This window comes from Argopecten irradians, chromosome 2 (genome assembly GCF_041381155.1).
Source record: "Argopecten irradians isolate NY chromosome 2, Ai_NY, whole genome shotgun sequence".
Lineage (NCBI taxonomy): Eukaryota > Metazoa > Mollusca > Bivalvia > Pectinida > Pectinidae > Argopecten > Argopecten irradians.
The window spans coordinates 8,101,801-8,117,188 of NC_091135.1; the positions used below are offsets into that span (position 1 = coordinate 8,101,801).

At 35.2% G+C, this 15,388-nt stretch overlaps 2 protein-coding genes across 2 annotated transcripts; both read right to left on the reverse strand.

Annotated features, from left to right (window-relative positions):
• Nucleotides 1–1,328: 1,328 nt before the first annotated feature.
• LOC138316874 (uncharacterized) lies at nucleotides 1,329–8,540 on the reverse strand. Its single transcript, XM_069258523.1, has 6 exons — nucleotides 8,432–8,540; nucleotides 6,316–6,437; nucleotides 5,604–5,729; nucleotides 5,311–5,405; nucleotides 4,785–4,850; nucleotides 1,329–3,094 (listed from the first exon to the last, which is right to left on the reverse strand). Exons 1-6 carry the CDS (start codon nucleotides 8,456–8,458, stop codon nucleotides 2,181–2,183), a joined length of 1,350 nt encoding a protein of 449 aa, XP_069114624.1. The 5' UTR covers nucleotides 8,459–8,540; the 3' UTR covers nucleotides 1,329–2,180.
• Nucleotides 8,541–10,749: 2,209 nt separating this feature from the next.
• Nucleotides 10,750–13,564, reverse strand: LOC138314334 (uncharacterized). Its single transcript, XM_069254624.1, has 5 exons — nucleotides 13,278–13,564; nucleotides 12,721–12,846; nucleotides 12,056–12,209; nucleotides 11,757–11,829; nucleotides 10,750–11,329 (listed from the first exon to the last, which is right to left on the reverse strand). The coding sequence occupies exons 1-5, from the start codon at nucleotides 13,534–13,536 to the stop codon at nucleotides 10,970–10,972; spliced, it is 972 nt and encodes a 323-aa protein (XP_069110725.1). The 5' UTR covers nucleotides 13,537–13,564; the 3' UTR covers nucleotides 10,750–10,969.
• Nucleotides 13,565–15,388: the final 1,824 nt, after the last annotated feature.

Below are 15,388 nucleotides of genomic sequence, written 5' to 3' on the forward strand. Positions count from 1 at the left end.
TTTGTGAACGCCAAAATTAATATCTGTACTGGATCCAAGCTGTATTTATATCTGCATAGTCTGATACTCATGGTGAATAAGAACAATACCAAAGCATGACCAATGGGTTTGCCTACAGCAACAACTTTAATATAATTTAGATCTGGGCCCAGTTGTTCAAAATGTGACTAGACTAGTGCTTGAACAGTTTAACAACATATGTTCAAATGGAAATGAAATAATGTCTGCTAATACTAAACTCACAAAAAATTATTTAAGTACCTCATTCTTTATTTACTTACTGATTTTAGTGAAGTAAAAAACACAGGTTTTGTAGCAAATACGAAATGAAAAGTTCAATATCAAATCATAAAGCTAATCCCCTTTGAACGTACATGAATATTAAACAGAAAAAAAAACATACAACAATACTATAAAATATAAATCAACTTTAAAAAGAAACAAAGGAAAAAGCACCAAGGAAATATGTGATGAATAATGGCACAAATATACGTACACATAATAGTAATCAAAACGATATAATGTAGTATATATAAGAACATAGAAATGAATATATGCTTGGTACGATAGTCAGATAATTAACCTTGATATATATCGATATGTCATAAATAATTAACGAATAGATGTATTTACAAAATTAATAACGCTCTAGAAATAAAATTACTAAAAACACACATATGTCAAAGTATAACTTACACTGTAGATCAAACTTAAATCAATTTCGGTTTGTCGCTTCGCTTGAATCAGATTCACTTCTTGTTCAGTTTCGACCATCACACGTGTAAATTTCAATTTTCGATGGAGAATATATCATAATGAACATCTATGATGTTATTGATGTCCGGATATTTGTTACATACATGTTTTATATTTTTTCTCATTTAAAATATTTTATGACGTAAACTAATGTTAAGTTAAGATAACAAAGGCAAAGGGGAAATAACAGTAGATACACTGTAAGTGTTCTTTAGAACAATACAAGTCAACAAGAAAAGAAAAAAAAATATAACACTGTAAACGTCCATTACGTATTTTTGGCGCAATTCATCATTTTCTTTACGTTTGCACATTGGCAACTTCGGGCATTCCTTATGAATGCTACATGAGACGAGAAGCACTAAATCATGATTACCTCTAAATACAAAGTAAAAATAATAACAACAACATCAAAGACAATTAAAATTATCTAATAAACAAACATTGCAAATAAAAACAAAATTTAAATATGGTTAAATTCTTTTATAAGCGTAAGAAAACAACAGAGACGGAAAATACTGATTTGATGGAAACAACAAAGAAGGGAAAGGAAACTGTTCGTTAAAGTTTAAGTTACATGGTACGTAAAACAATAATGACGCGTACTGTTATGTCACGTGCGGTGACTCGTATTGTTATGTTTCGTGCGGTGACGCGTATTGTTATGTTACGTGCGGTAATGTCGGAATATCATTTGTGTCCTTACACGAAAAACACTCACGATAAATTTATCAATGATTTGACAAAAAGATCAGGTAATGCTGTCAATTGAAAACAAAGTATGAGATGTGGAATTTTTAACTTGGCAATGGTTTCGAAATGGTAAACGTTCAGGGCTAGTGTTGGGATAACAACACAGTCTCGATGCGATAGCGTACGTAGATCATTCAATGTAGCGAAGATACGTATACACAGTCAAAAAATTAATACAATATTACAGTTAATTGTGAAATTACAGATCTGCATGATTTGGGGCAAAACCTGTCTTCAGAACAGCAAAAGAAACAAAATATCTTTGAGTGAAGACGTGCAATACGAGACGGTCAATGTACATGTATATTAGTGTTTATATTGAAATGCATTTTTCACGATTACACGGTAACTGGAATAGTAAGCTACATATATGTTTATTGTTAAATCTTGTCGAAAAACGGACCCTGTTGTCCTGTTGATGCATTCAATCATATTGTAACAAAAATACTAATATTCTGATAAAGCCAAATGTATTTAGTACTAATCTCAATCCTTGCATATATAATACGCATCAACAAAGCACCAATATAATATAAATGACCAATCACGGGTTGTAAAACTTTTAAGTTTTGAACATTTTGGCTCTAAAATTGAATCTTTTCATGAAATATTAAAGACACCAAGTGTAATTAATTATTTTATGCATACTCATTTCATTTAAATGCAACATTTTACGAGGAATCGTCGTCAATGTAAGGAATTCCCATAGCATGTTCCCCAGCTGAAATATCTCCGGCAGTTTCATTCACATCCCGTCTTTCTGTGAGTGTATTCAATAATGGCTTCTGGTTCTTCTCACAAGTGGGGTTTCTCACCTTTTCGTGTACCTGTATCTGCTGACGACCGTAAGCAGAGTCAATCCTTGGTGGAGATAATACGGCTTTGCTCGGCTTACTGAAATGACGATTCTCTGCTATTGGAGTAAACACACCTTTACTTGGGGTACTGAAATGTGATAGCTTTATATTACCTCCAGAACTACCATGAAGACGGCACTCCATGCCGATACCAGGCTCTGTTCTTGTCCTGCTTCTTACACTAAATCCTTGAGTAGCCTCATTTACGGACATGCTGTTTTCTTTATCTACACCTTGTTTACAGTTCATTCTGGAGTACGTGGCAGCACATGCTCCGTTCGTTCTGTAATGATTAGCACTTAGATGATTGCTGTGATCACCATTGCTTGTGTGCGGTAAACGACGATTCTCTTTATCCTTTTCGCGCATTTCCTGCAGATGAACATTTTGCTTATCGATAGACAAAATGTCTCTTGAAGAATGACTGCAGATGTTTTGGGAAGCTTGAATCTTTAACAAGTTAGTTTTGTCCGTGACATAATCAGTTGTGATGTTAGAACTATCTTTAGATACAATTGCTTGTGGAGTGAAATAAGTGATGTCGGCGCCTTCGGATTGTGGAGCTGATGGGACAATTCGATTAGTCAGGTCGCTCAGGGGAAGTTTTCGTCGATGCGGACTGACGTGCTGTTTGACGAAATGCGCCATGTAATCTGTACAGTTCCCTTCTATGGATGGATCATATTCCGCTGTTATATGCAAAAGTGCTTTGGCCAATATTCGCAATGCTGAAAACATAAAATATTTGTTCTGTAGGTGTGCGAATGGTGATGTGCAGAAACCTTTTCGGTGCAACTATTTTGATGACTACAGAGATGTACTGATGACATTCTGATTGTGTGATTTTATCGGAAAACTTCTTTTGTAAAAACCGAGTTTATGTCTTGTCTTATTAATATCACAGTTATCACATCTTTACATCTGATTACGAAACTAATAGGACACTGGTTCGACAGAGATACATTACCGTTGAAGATGGTGGAAACTTTTTGTCTACAGTTTTAAGAAATGTATTTGATTTATGTCTAAACATTTGTGATTTTTGAAAACTATATGTATGATGTTTGTATTTATCATGCTGTTTGTATTTATCATGATGTTTGTATTTATCATGATGTTTGTATTTATCATGATGTTTGTATTTATCATGCTGTTTGTATTTATCATGCTGTTTGTATTTATCATGATGTTTTGTATTTATCATGATGTTTGTATTTATCATGATGTTTGTATTTATCATGATGTTTGTATTTAATATCATGCTGTTTGTATTTAATATCATGCTGTTTGTGTATTTAATATCATGCTGTGTGTATTTATCAAACAGATACAGGATATACTGTGTTCATCAACCGTATCCTTATCTATTGAAGTATGATTTCGTGACTTTTTTGGGGTCTTTTTTATGTATCAAAAAAAAACATTGGTTTGTTATTAAAACCATTAACGCAAAGCTGATTACGTCTAAGAAAAAAACACCACACATAAAGTGTGGCGTGCATAAGCTAAAACATGCACAATTTCTGTTTTATTTTTTCTGGAATGTGGTGTCCAAATCTGGGTGTGATCTTCTCTCATAACTCGGTGTAATACTGGTTTATCTTGTGGAATACAGCCTCTTATTTGAAAAAATAACTTCAACAGACTGGTTGTATTTCTATAAAAACCTTGAATTGCCATAACCTATATTGTGACGACATTGTATTGTTGTGGCATCATGGCATTGTTGCCACAATGTCATGGTATTGTTTCTATTTTTGAGCATGTCAAAAATCGTGTCTGCACAAAAATCTGACATCAGTAAAATGATACCTGTACGGATCAAGAGAATAGGATATTCTACATGTAACCTAAAGAACACAATTAAATGTGATAAAACTCTCAAAAAGGTTTGTTATTGGTGATCCTCTGAGGAGAATTTCTCTATCTTTCAGTTCCACATATGAAAGAGCCTTCAGTTAAATCCAAATTTTATCCAATCATGTTGTCTTGTAAAGTACAGATGGTTATCTTTACCAAGTATTAACCTTACGACAAACTTTTATTGTACTTACCATGACACTGTCATCAAGGTTAACATTATTTAGGCAAAAAAATGTCTGTTTAGAGTTATCCCTTTTTCTACAAAAAAAATTAAAAAGGATTTCGATCTCAGACTCTGGTTCTGGCCATTACTTTAGAGTGAAAAACACTTTAAAAAATTCCCCAACCTACCGACCCTATTTTTTTGCCAATGTAACCCTTTGACATTTTTTTGGCCTTATGTTAGCAGCGTTTGGACCAAGATGGGTCACAATTTTAAGGACCTCTGTTCACTCACTCCTACATGTTTGATTATGATAACTTACCTATAAACCGCCAGGGTCATTTAATAACTTGCCAGTAAGGCGTTATGATCACAACATTCTAATTAGTTACCTGTATTAATTTCATTTTCTATTTCCTCTTTAGCCTCACATAGATTTCTATGGATGAGATTCAGATCTGAAATGAGAATTTTTTATTTGTATTGAGTTTATAATGAATATGAGATATATGTATGTATACACTTCTTAAGGAAGTCAGGACACAAGTATACAAATATTTCTCACAAGACCATTCTGTTACATAATTTTTCCAATGGAACAAGGAAAAACAACCACCAAAACTAGAGCAATATGTTCTTTACAAAAATACCCAAATAATTATTGCAACTTTGTATAGATGAAGCTTGTTGTATCTAATAGTCTTACCGTGTTCGTTGGAAGCACTTTGATAGATCCAGACAAACTATGTCCACACCTTTAAACTTCAATATGAAGGTAAATCACATGCTCAACCTTCTCTCACTTCAAATTGGTACATTGTGAAATCTTCCTATGACTCTTAATGTTTGTCTACTAGATTAAAGTCTTGTATTAAACATTGACTGTATTGATAGGACTAATAATTATGAGCTGCTTACCAGCGACACACGCCAACAACTCATAGACCTCCGTGTCGAGCTGTGGACCAGAAAGCAAGGACAGTTGTATATATCTCTGTAACTGTTTCAGGGATCTGGTTGAAAAGAAAGATCATGGTCAAATAAAAACTGACTTGGATTGAAGCAGAGCCAAGAGATTATATCTTTTAAAGGAATTCATCAGTGATTTTTACAGGCAAATAATATATTTTGAAATATAACTTAACATTAATTATTGAGGAAATTCCAAACTTATTGTTGACGGTTATAAGACTAATAAGTAGTATTTATACCTATGTTCAGTACTATCATCCAGATGTATATTCTGTAGCTGTGATGTCAATTGATGCAGCTTCTTCCTCCATTCTACAGCTTCCACAAGGGAGGTAACCTCCAATCTTTTCTGACACTCTTCTCCGCTGTCATGATATAAAAGAAAAGGGTTGTTTATAATTTCCTGTAAGTTTTCCATTTTTTTCTTTCTAAGATTAAAGTTACATAGCATATGTTACAAAAAATAACAGCTTTTGTATTCATCTATAGTATAAAGTGTGATTTCATAGATTTTCTTTCTATGCAATGTCACAAATTAAATTGCATATTACAGAGTTATCTGCACTTGCGGGTAGGTATTGATTGCGACGTCATGTTTTTGCGAGCTTAACGTCATATGTTTCAGAGAAAACAATGTGAATTGCGCGCAAAAAATAATGACGTAACAATTGATACCTACCCGCAAGGGAGCTAACCCTCTAATATGCAAAGACGGAATATGCATGTACACAAACAGTATTGTTGCTTTGAAAAAGGTTTCTCCTTGAACAGTGTTTACTTGATGCTTGTTGCAAAAACTGTCTTTATGTACTCTTTAAGCCCAAACACAATTTTGGTAAAGAAAAGAAAATATCAATGCTGTAAAAGACAATATAAAAATCTGAATAAGGCAATTATTAAGGTTTCTAGTTTCATAAAATTAAAAAAAAAAAATACAAAAATATTCATTACCTTTCTTGTCCTACATGTAACATTCGTAGAATTTCCTTTTTGATGCTGGTGATTTGTTCTTTGAGCTCGGAAAGACGACTGGATTTCATTGCGTATTCTGATTTCAATTTCTGTGCTACACTCTGTAAGATAAAGGGAGAGGAGTTCTCATATTCAGCAGTCAGTTTACTTCACTATCAGAGACTAATAAACATTTTTTAAATAAAAGAGATATGAAAAATAAATATATCATGTAGTAAGCTAACTAAATATTGTCATTCTCTGAAAATGGTTCATACCATGACCAAGGATTTATATGTGAGGAGGATTCATCCCTGTCGCCTTACACTACTAAACACCACGCGAGATGCCTATGAACCGGGAATAAAAACCATTTTTCTCAACAAATACTTGTCTTATCGAGTCAAACGAATCACCAATGTAAAGTTAATTAAATTTCACAACGTTTAGCACTTGCTTTAAGGACAGAAGATTTAGAAGAAATGTCTTAAATTTTCTTTAAAAATACGACTGCTCATGAAATGACAGCACGCTTCAGAAAGTAAGACGGTTACCCTCGCACCATCCTCGATACTCCAGGGGTTCCGATCATGTACGATCTCTACACCCCTGGACTATCTCGTAGTAAAACTGGAGGCAACAGAACAGAACAGGTAATTTAGTCCTTTGATGTACATCAAAAGAGCCGTATAACAGTACACTGTGGTTGACTGTGTGGCTTTGAAGTTGGGCGTCGCTCTCTCTGTAGTCTTCAAAGGAAATCTTTGCAGGTCTGTGATTGGTTCAGATCTGTTCACCTGAGCTGCCTTCATTTTTACTATGAGACAGTCCAGGGGTGTAGAAATTGTAAGTGATCGGAACCCCTGGAGTATCGAGGATGCCCTCGCACCCACAAGCTACATCTAAAGCTGCGCCGGCTGATATCAAGGGAAAATAAGTCATCACCCAATGTCACGGTCAGTGCACAAACACAAAAGCTTCTGTGCCGTACTTGCCCAAAACCCAGTGTGACTTATTGAAACTTAATTTGAATATAAAGTATATATAATAACATAGATACATAAATTTATTCTGACAACATACATGTTAACATGTACAGGATTTTTTATAATCCTATAATAGTCAGCTCTTAGAAATTTACGGATTTATTTTTTCAGTGTATAAATACTTTAGTGGCTGATTTTTCCAATGTGAATCGAGTTCATATTCAAATTGCTTAACTGTCCTAGACTGAACAACATTTGATGGGAGACTGTTCCAAGTATTTGTATAACGTATAACGTTGACAAAGATAAAGATTATTAGGATATGATGATCTCAGATTGATGATGATGATGATGAATGATGATGATGATGATGATGATGATGAACCTAGTGTATATATGTAAAAGGAGCAGGTCGGTGTGGCTTGTAAATAGTGTTAAATACGGTCTCTGTCACTCAGCTGACGGAGCATGCTTTCTTGGCTCAGTCGGTAGAGCCGTAGATTTCCACGCCAGAGACCCGGGTTCGATTCCTGGTCGGGGACATCGACAGGATGTGTATTTTCCCTGTTCTCTACATTGGCGCCCAACTAAAATAACCCATGGTAGGTGGTTAAAGAGTCTCGGGTTGAGATTTAGGAAATCTCAAGAAAAACAGGGAGAGTAGTGTAAAAGGAGCGGGTCGGTGTGGTTTGTAAATAGTGTTAAATACGGTCTCTGTCACTCAGATGACGGAGCATGCTTCTTTGGCTCAGTCGGTAGAGCCGTAACTAGATTTCCACGCCGGAGACCCGGGTTCGATTCCTGGTCGGGGCACTCGACAGGAATGTGTATTTTCCCTGTTCTTCTACATATACATAAATAATTACTGTATGTTTCCTATTATTATAAGCTTATATTATATTTCCATATCAACTTCAATTCATCATACATATAAAACAAGAGTTTAAGTTACATTTGAGATTATATACACCATGTACATGTATTCACTTTGCCAGCAATCCAACTTTTGTCGTTGATCTCCTGAAAAACAATATGAATTTAGATCTATATGGAGAATGACAACGTGTTCTTGCAGTAAATAAGTGGAAATAACTATCTATGATACAACATAAATATATACATAGCATTACCTTTCCATGTATTTCATCCATTTTCATTAAATATAAGTAGAAGCGCCGGCGCCTGTTCAAAGGCGGAATTTGTGTTGCCCGCCGATTATGGCCGGATGTTTACATTTCGTGTTAAAATTGGAGTAAGCATGCTGATATATACATGTAAATCCGGCTTTATATAGTAGAAACATAGAATAAACAATCCGTTTGTTTTTCTCAACAGGTAAATAAGTAAAAACGTAAATACCAGGGGGAGGGTATAAAAATGTTTCTGATTACATTAAATCCTAATTGCATTAATATGATTCAGTCATTAAACCTGCGCATTGTGCTTCTGACAGTAGTAGTCGTACTGGACCTCCTTGCATCACACCAGGATGTGTTAATGAGGTATCATCAGAAAGATATATACAAAGAGATTGGCAACTCCTCCAATTTTACGATCGGCAGATGTACCTCTGTATGTGCTTGGGCTTTTTAGATAAACTATTAAATAGTTGAATATAAAAGAATAACTTTGATATGTTGTAAAAGTTCAGTAATTTTCAGATGGTTTGAGTACGATTTTGGATATAAAAAATAATATTTTAACTTATATATTAATAAAACAAAACGCACTTCCGGTTTTGAACGCCTGATTAAAATTCATTATTTCTGTGCTTTCAAAAATCATATTAAATAACATCAATCGGGAACACTGATCACATCAAACCATGATATGATGTTCAAACTTTGTGTTGATGCCAAAATATAATGTTTAAAAGAATACACTTAACAGTAGTTAGACAAGGCACAATGCCTATAAACCGGAGGTCCGTCTGCCTGTGAACAAAGACAAAGAAGGAGTTTCCAATATCTATGTATATATGTTTCTGGTATCATTGAATTACTGTTGTTTTGTGTTTTGCATCAAATGTGTTTTGATCACATAACTAGGCCGTCCAGTCATGTCATACGGCCATGGTTGTCTCATTATAGCAGGATTTCTATTGTTTTTTATATTGACGAAATTTAAAGTTTCACTTATATTTCTATTAATAAAAGTTATGTGATCAATAGAATCTTAGACTCGTGACTACAGTTGGTAGTAGACTAAAGGTTACACATTGTGCACACGGTGTGAACTACGAGTGGACACGGAGTGCACGAGGTTTAGACTACAGGTAGACACGGAGTGCACGAGGTTTAGACTACAGGTAGACACGGAGTGCACTACGTGTGAAACACGGTGTCCACTACAGGTGGAAATCGTATCCAGGTAATATGTCCACTACATTCAGACCACAGACAGACTAGATGATGTGTTACAGAGATATGAGAAAAGATCTATTTATTCTGTAATCTATATGGACTTTGACAGATGGAAATATTTATTGCGATCAGAAACATAATATTTATTGCAAGATAAAATTGCCATTAATTACTGGAAATCATTCGTACTGTAATGTTTATTAGAATTGATACATATAAAGTAAAATGTATCAATACATATTACCATACAATTTAATTTATATAAGGACGTTTAATAGAAGTTATAAAAGCAAATTAACTGCGTAAGGTTGTTACGGTAAATCACGTACTGGTTATGTCTCATCAAAGGATAGTTCAAGTCCGCATTTTCCCAGTAAAACTATTTTTCTTAGCTAGTGATATACTGTTTAAATATTGGCTTTTTATCAATCTTATTTGGATAGTTCGAACCAAGGACGTAGATGAAATTCTTGTTAGAACACATAAAGTGATGAACCTTACGTGCAGTAAGATTTTCGTGTTGGCAAATCGTCGCCTAAGAGATATTTTGATCAGCAAAATATTTTGATTAAAAAGGATATATCGATGGGCATAATAGTATCAAGGACAAATAAACATAAATAGATTAAGTCCTTCATAAAATGTTTAACTAAGTATGTATGTATGGAATATAGTTTTCAAAACGGCAAGGTGCGCGAAATAGTTTTAAGCCCTGTCAAATGTATATACGTAATCCATTTGCTTCATGGAACCTGGCGCGTTGCAAAGCATTGGAAATATGAAAATTCATCCATAGGCGTTAAAAGTCGACATTAGAAATTACATTTTATTGTGTCAACCGATTGAGAAACCTGTAAGCACTGGCTTAAGAAAGCCGAAAACTGTCTATTCTCTACCAGGATAGTTGTGATGTCAATAGATGACATCCAAAATTTGTTGCCAGTGTTTCACAGTGCTATGCTCTAACAGGAGATTAGCATTATTGTGTTGACTGCTTCCAGACATTACACGCATTTTATTGTTATGATTTTCAATATATCTCAATTGCATCCATATTGACGAAATGATAACACGTCAAACATCAATGTAAACGTAGACACTTTAATTTCTGTCTAATCAGTATCGTATCCTCTACCAGTCAACGTTTCTGCCTGTCCAATGTCGTGTTCTACCGGCCTATCTTCTCGTTTAATGAATATCGTATCCTCTACCAGTCAACGCTTCTGACATTACCAGTCGACGTTTCTGTCTGTCCAACGTCGTGTTCTACCAGTCCATCTCCTCGTTTGACGAATATCGTATTCTCTACCAGTCGACGTCTGATTCTACGGGTTTCTTCGGTTTTTTCGTCGTCGTCTTTTTCGATGAAGAAGACGTGGCCTTCCTATGTTTGTCAGATGACTTAGAAGTTGACGCCGTTTTGTTGGATTTCGGCTCGTCAGATGTCGTGGCGGTCGAGTCGGAGGTTTTGGCTTTAGGATTCGGCTTGATGGTTGGTGAGATAGGTGTCACTCTGTTCTTCTTTTTGATGACCACGTGGTATACAACTACTGCCGTAATGACAGCCACTACTGCCGTTCCCACCAAAATACCAATAGCGAGAATGGTGTGTTCTCCAAGACTCATCACAGCGCCGACGACTTTGTCAAACCATGTGCATCCAGCCTAGAAAAAGCAGAACGTATGAAAATATGTTAGGAATATATTATTTCAGAATCAATTGGGTGCAAATCCAACCTTACATGAACGGCATTGGATATGGCAACATATCATAGCATGCCTCATCTTCAAGTTTCTTGATAAATTAGCATTGATTGAATTGGGTCCAGGTACAGCAAACACTTAAAGTTAAAATTGTTTATAAGAAAGGTTAATAGTTGAAGGAAAAATGAATCTCTAAAATTACTTTCCTTAACTTCTGTAGTGCTTTTCTAGGCTGTAATAAGTGCTAAGGTAGAGAATATAATTGATGAAACCTCCATTACAGGACATACCCCTTGCTATCTCACTACGAAATATTATTTATTTTAGTAAGACTGACTGATGCTTAAATTAAAATAGTATTTCTCTAAAAGATCTCGATGATAATCACCTCCTCATTTTCCTCGTCAGTGCCGTCGACACAATGGGTCGCGCCATCACACTTTAACGAATCGTCAATACATCTACAAAGACAAAATAAAGTTCATGGTGTTAATGTTCACGCTGTAAAAATGTAAAAAGAAATGTATAAATGTTACGGGACATAAATTACATCTCGGAAAGCCAAAGAGATAATCTTTACAACAGCTTGGTATGGTTCAACATGTATCGTCTGAGTGTAGTAAGTCACCGCCATACAATAAATATCAATGATTGCTACATAGTTTACAATGCTATGACGGATATTACCTGTTGACGTCACACTTGAATTCCCCAGCCTGACATGCCCCAGTGGTTGTCCGGAATGACGTCAGGAGCAGTTTAAAGCCTGCCTTTTCTGTTGTCCCGTCGCTGTAGAAGATTATTGTGATGTTTTCCGAATCCGATACATACGCAGATATCGCTGATGGAAATACAACAGAGACACCAAGAGGTCATGTATTAATGTTTATATATTATGAGAAAAAAGACATTCATTATTTCTGTTAAAAAACGTAAACCCTCTTCAAATACATCAGAAATCGGGTACCCCTGTCAGTATTGGACGGACTACTAGATTCTAACTGATCGCAAAATACTGCAATGATGACCAATTCTTGCCAAGTACCAATTGTACCAGACGGCGGTGTATGTGGCAGGCGACAAGTTCTCGCCGAGTACCATTTCAACATGGATGTGTATTCTATCAGAAGATGACTTTATTGAGGTGAACGTACAAATATACATGCTATGACTAGAATTGGTACTCGGCGAGAACTGGTTGCCTGCTAGTATCAAAATGCCATTTGTTATAAAAGACTCTTCAAATACTAGAAGTGAGCCCTAGTAAGTACTACGCTTATACCAATTTTACAAAATAGTAGATTCTTAAACATTGAAGAACAAACGGAAGTATTCGCTTGTTTGTCCATTACCTTGGTTCCCGCAGCATGTAAAATTGCCATCCCTTCCAATCTCCTCGATTGTCAAATAATCCTGACATCCGGCTATGGTGGGCTCTTGGAGGTTAAACCGCAAGAACTGAACCAAAACTTGCTTATCTTTGGAGTAAAATAAATTAAAATGATGGATATTAAAACACCCAATTACATTTTTTAATATAGATTATTACGTTTCAATAAAATATATTGGTAGAAATAATTACTGTGTGTATTTAGAAGACAGATCGGACTTTGGTGGATCCATATCTATCCATTGCATTCGGCGAGTACTTATCTCAATGTGATGGGTTTTTTTTTTAGTATTTAGTGTAATTAATGGAACGCATTGAAAAATAAACGTCGAGTTCCAAACAAATATGAAACATTGTTGGAAAATGAAGGCACGAACATCTACCATAACGGTTTGACGTTCTGTCAAGAAGTGTTCCAATATTTCATTATTATTTTAATATGTTTTACCATATTTTTATTAGCAGAAGGTCATGCAAACTCTGAATTGTAAACAAAAACAAGTTTCAGCAAACGAATACCTTGTCCGGCGTCAAATCCAACTGCACAGTCCTCATTGGCGCGGTATCCGATCAGACTTCCGATCTGATATGCTCCAACATGAGAACGCAAATAGGCGCTTGTCTCTCCTGTAATAACTTCCGAACAAGAGCCAAACCCATCCTGGGTATAATAATCAGAGATCAAATTAACAGATTCAACAGATGAAAGAAATTTACAAATAATAAAGCACATAAAGATAGCTACCATCCCATCGTGTTGCTTCCTGAAAGGCGTCATTTTGCATTATGTGTTCACCAACGATCGTATGACGTCATAATGGTTGCGCGGGAAAAATGACGTTACATTTCCGCACTGAATCTGGAACCCGACATAATATTTCTTTTTGTGTGTGTGTGTGTGTGTTCAATAAAATGATTCAGACTAAATAGTGCAACATCGCCGAAGCATATTCCCAAATAAATCAACAACAAAAAACTCCACCTTGTCTATATTACAGATACCATTAGTCATGACAGATGCAGTGGCGTAGCGCCCGTGCATGCTTGCATGCTCAAGCATGCAAAAAATATTTGTACAGTCAGAAAAAACACAACATTTGAATACACGTAACGCTGCTGAATATAAATTACGTATAAATACATATGATACATGTATGTCCAACTGTATGCCTAACATAACTTTGTGCACATTTGACAGACTTGAAGATTGGCCATTCTGGAAATTTATTAGAATAGTCTATATATTTCCGGTTACCACGTGCATTTAGTTGTTAAATTTGATTGTTTGAATCTTGTCGAAGACAATATTAGACTTCTTCACCAAATTCCCTCAAGCAAATGTGGATTTTGAATCGGGAAACACTTACGAATACCAAAATAAACAACATCGCATGAAAAGTAAGAAATATTCTAAAAACATATAACTATATTAAAATGATAGCAAATCAACTGAAATAGCAATTGCAATATGTTCTTGGCCAAAGTGAATTTTTCAATTTTAGTTCACTTCCCGCCCCGTTAAAACGCGTGTTAATCCATGATTTTCGGTGTCTACTCACGAAATAGTTGACTTTTATTTTTGTAGAATATGAACAGATTGTTGATTAAGAAAATAATTTTTGTTATTGTAATTGTTAGAAATAAAACAGAATATGTAGAAAAATAGGTCATAAATACTATGTTTGATTTTTTTATTGAGGTGGTCGAGGACTGGTCCCTTCTTACGCAATTACGTTAACTTAATTTCAATTTTGTTTAAAATATTCGCCATAAGTTTTTCATCAGTTGAAATAACACAAAATTCTCCCATTGCTTACTATTTTAATTTTTACAGACAAAAATCCGTTGTTTTTTGTTCGAGCACTTGTCAGGGGAGTCTAGTATATAAGATTATATGTATATAAAAAAATCACCACAGTTCTAATTTTGTGTATAGTTTTGCATGGTTATCAACTGAATATCGTGACCTCCATTTAACCATTGGTATATACGTACGTTAAAAGTTACCATAGAAGTAAAATGGTTACTACATTGTAACAATTTCCCGTCAGCTTCTAGGGGCTTCGCACCCCATACCCCCTACCGGGGCGTCGCCCCTGGACCCTGAGCAGGGGGCTCTCGCCCGCTGCACCCCCAGGCATGCAGACCTATCCAGACCTTGCTACGCCACTGGATGGCTAGCCGTTAAACCATTGTATGCAGGAATAGAAACTCATTTTTGTTTTATCCCTCAGTCTATACAACTGTGTCTCAGTGACAGAAGAACACGACGTTGAGAGCTCCTCACCCATAGGATAGAAAGTTAAAAGAAAGAAAAGAAATGTCATATTAAACGAACTTGCGTAGAGGATTTATAATCATACTTGTTATATATATGCATATCATATGTACTATATACCTGTGGGATGGTATCAACATACATGCACCTATAAAATACTCCGGTTCATTTGCTTCATAATAAGACCCTTCAATATTAAGCCAAGTCTTCGTTTTGGAAATGGTTACATGTAATATATAACATTATTTTAAAAAGTGAAATCTCGTACAGTGTAACAAAGTGATTTTTTTTTTTTAAATATCTGTGAAATTTTAATTAAGTGTGTTGAAAAATAAAGTATTAAAATTTATTA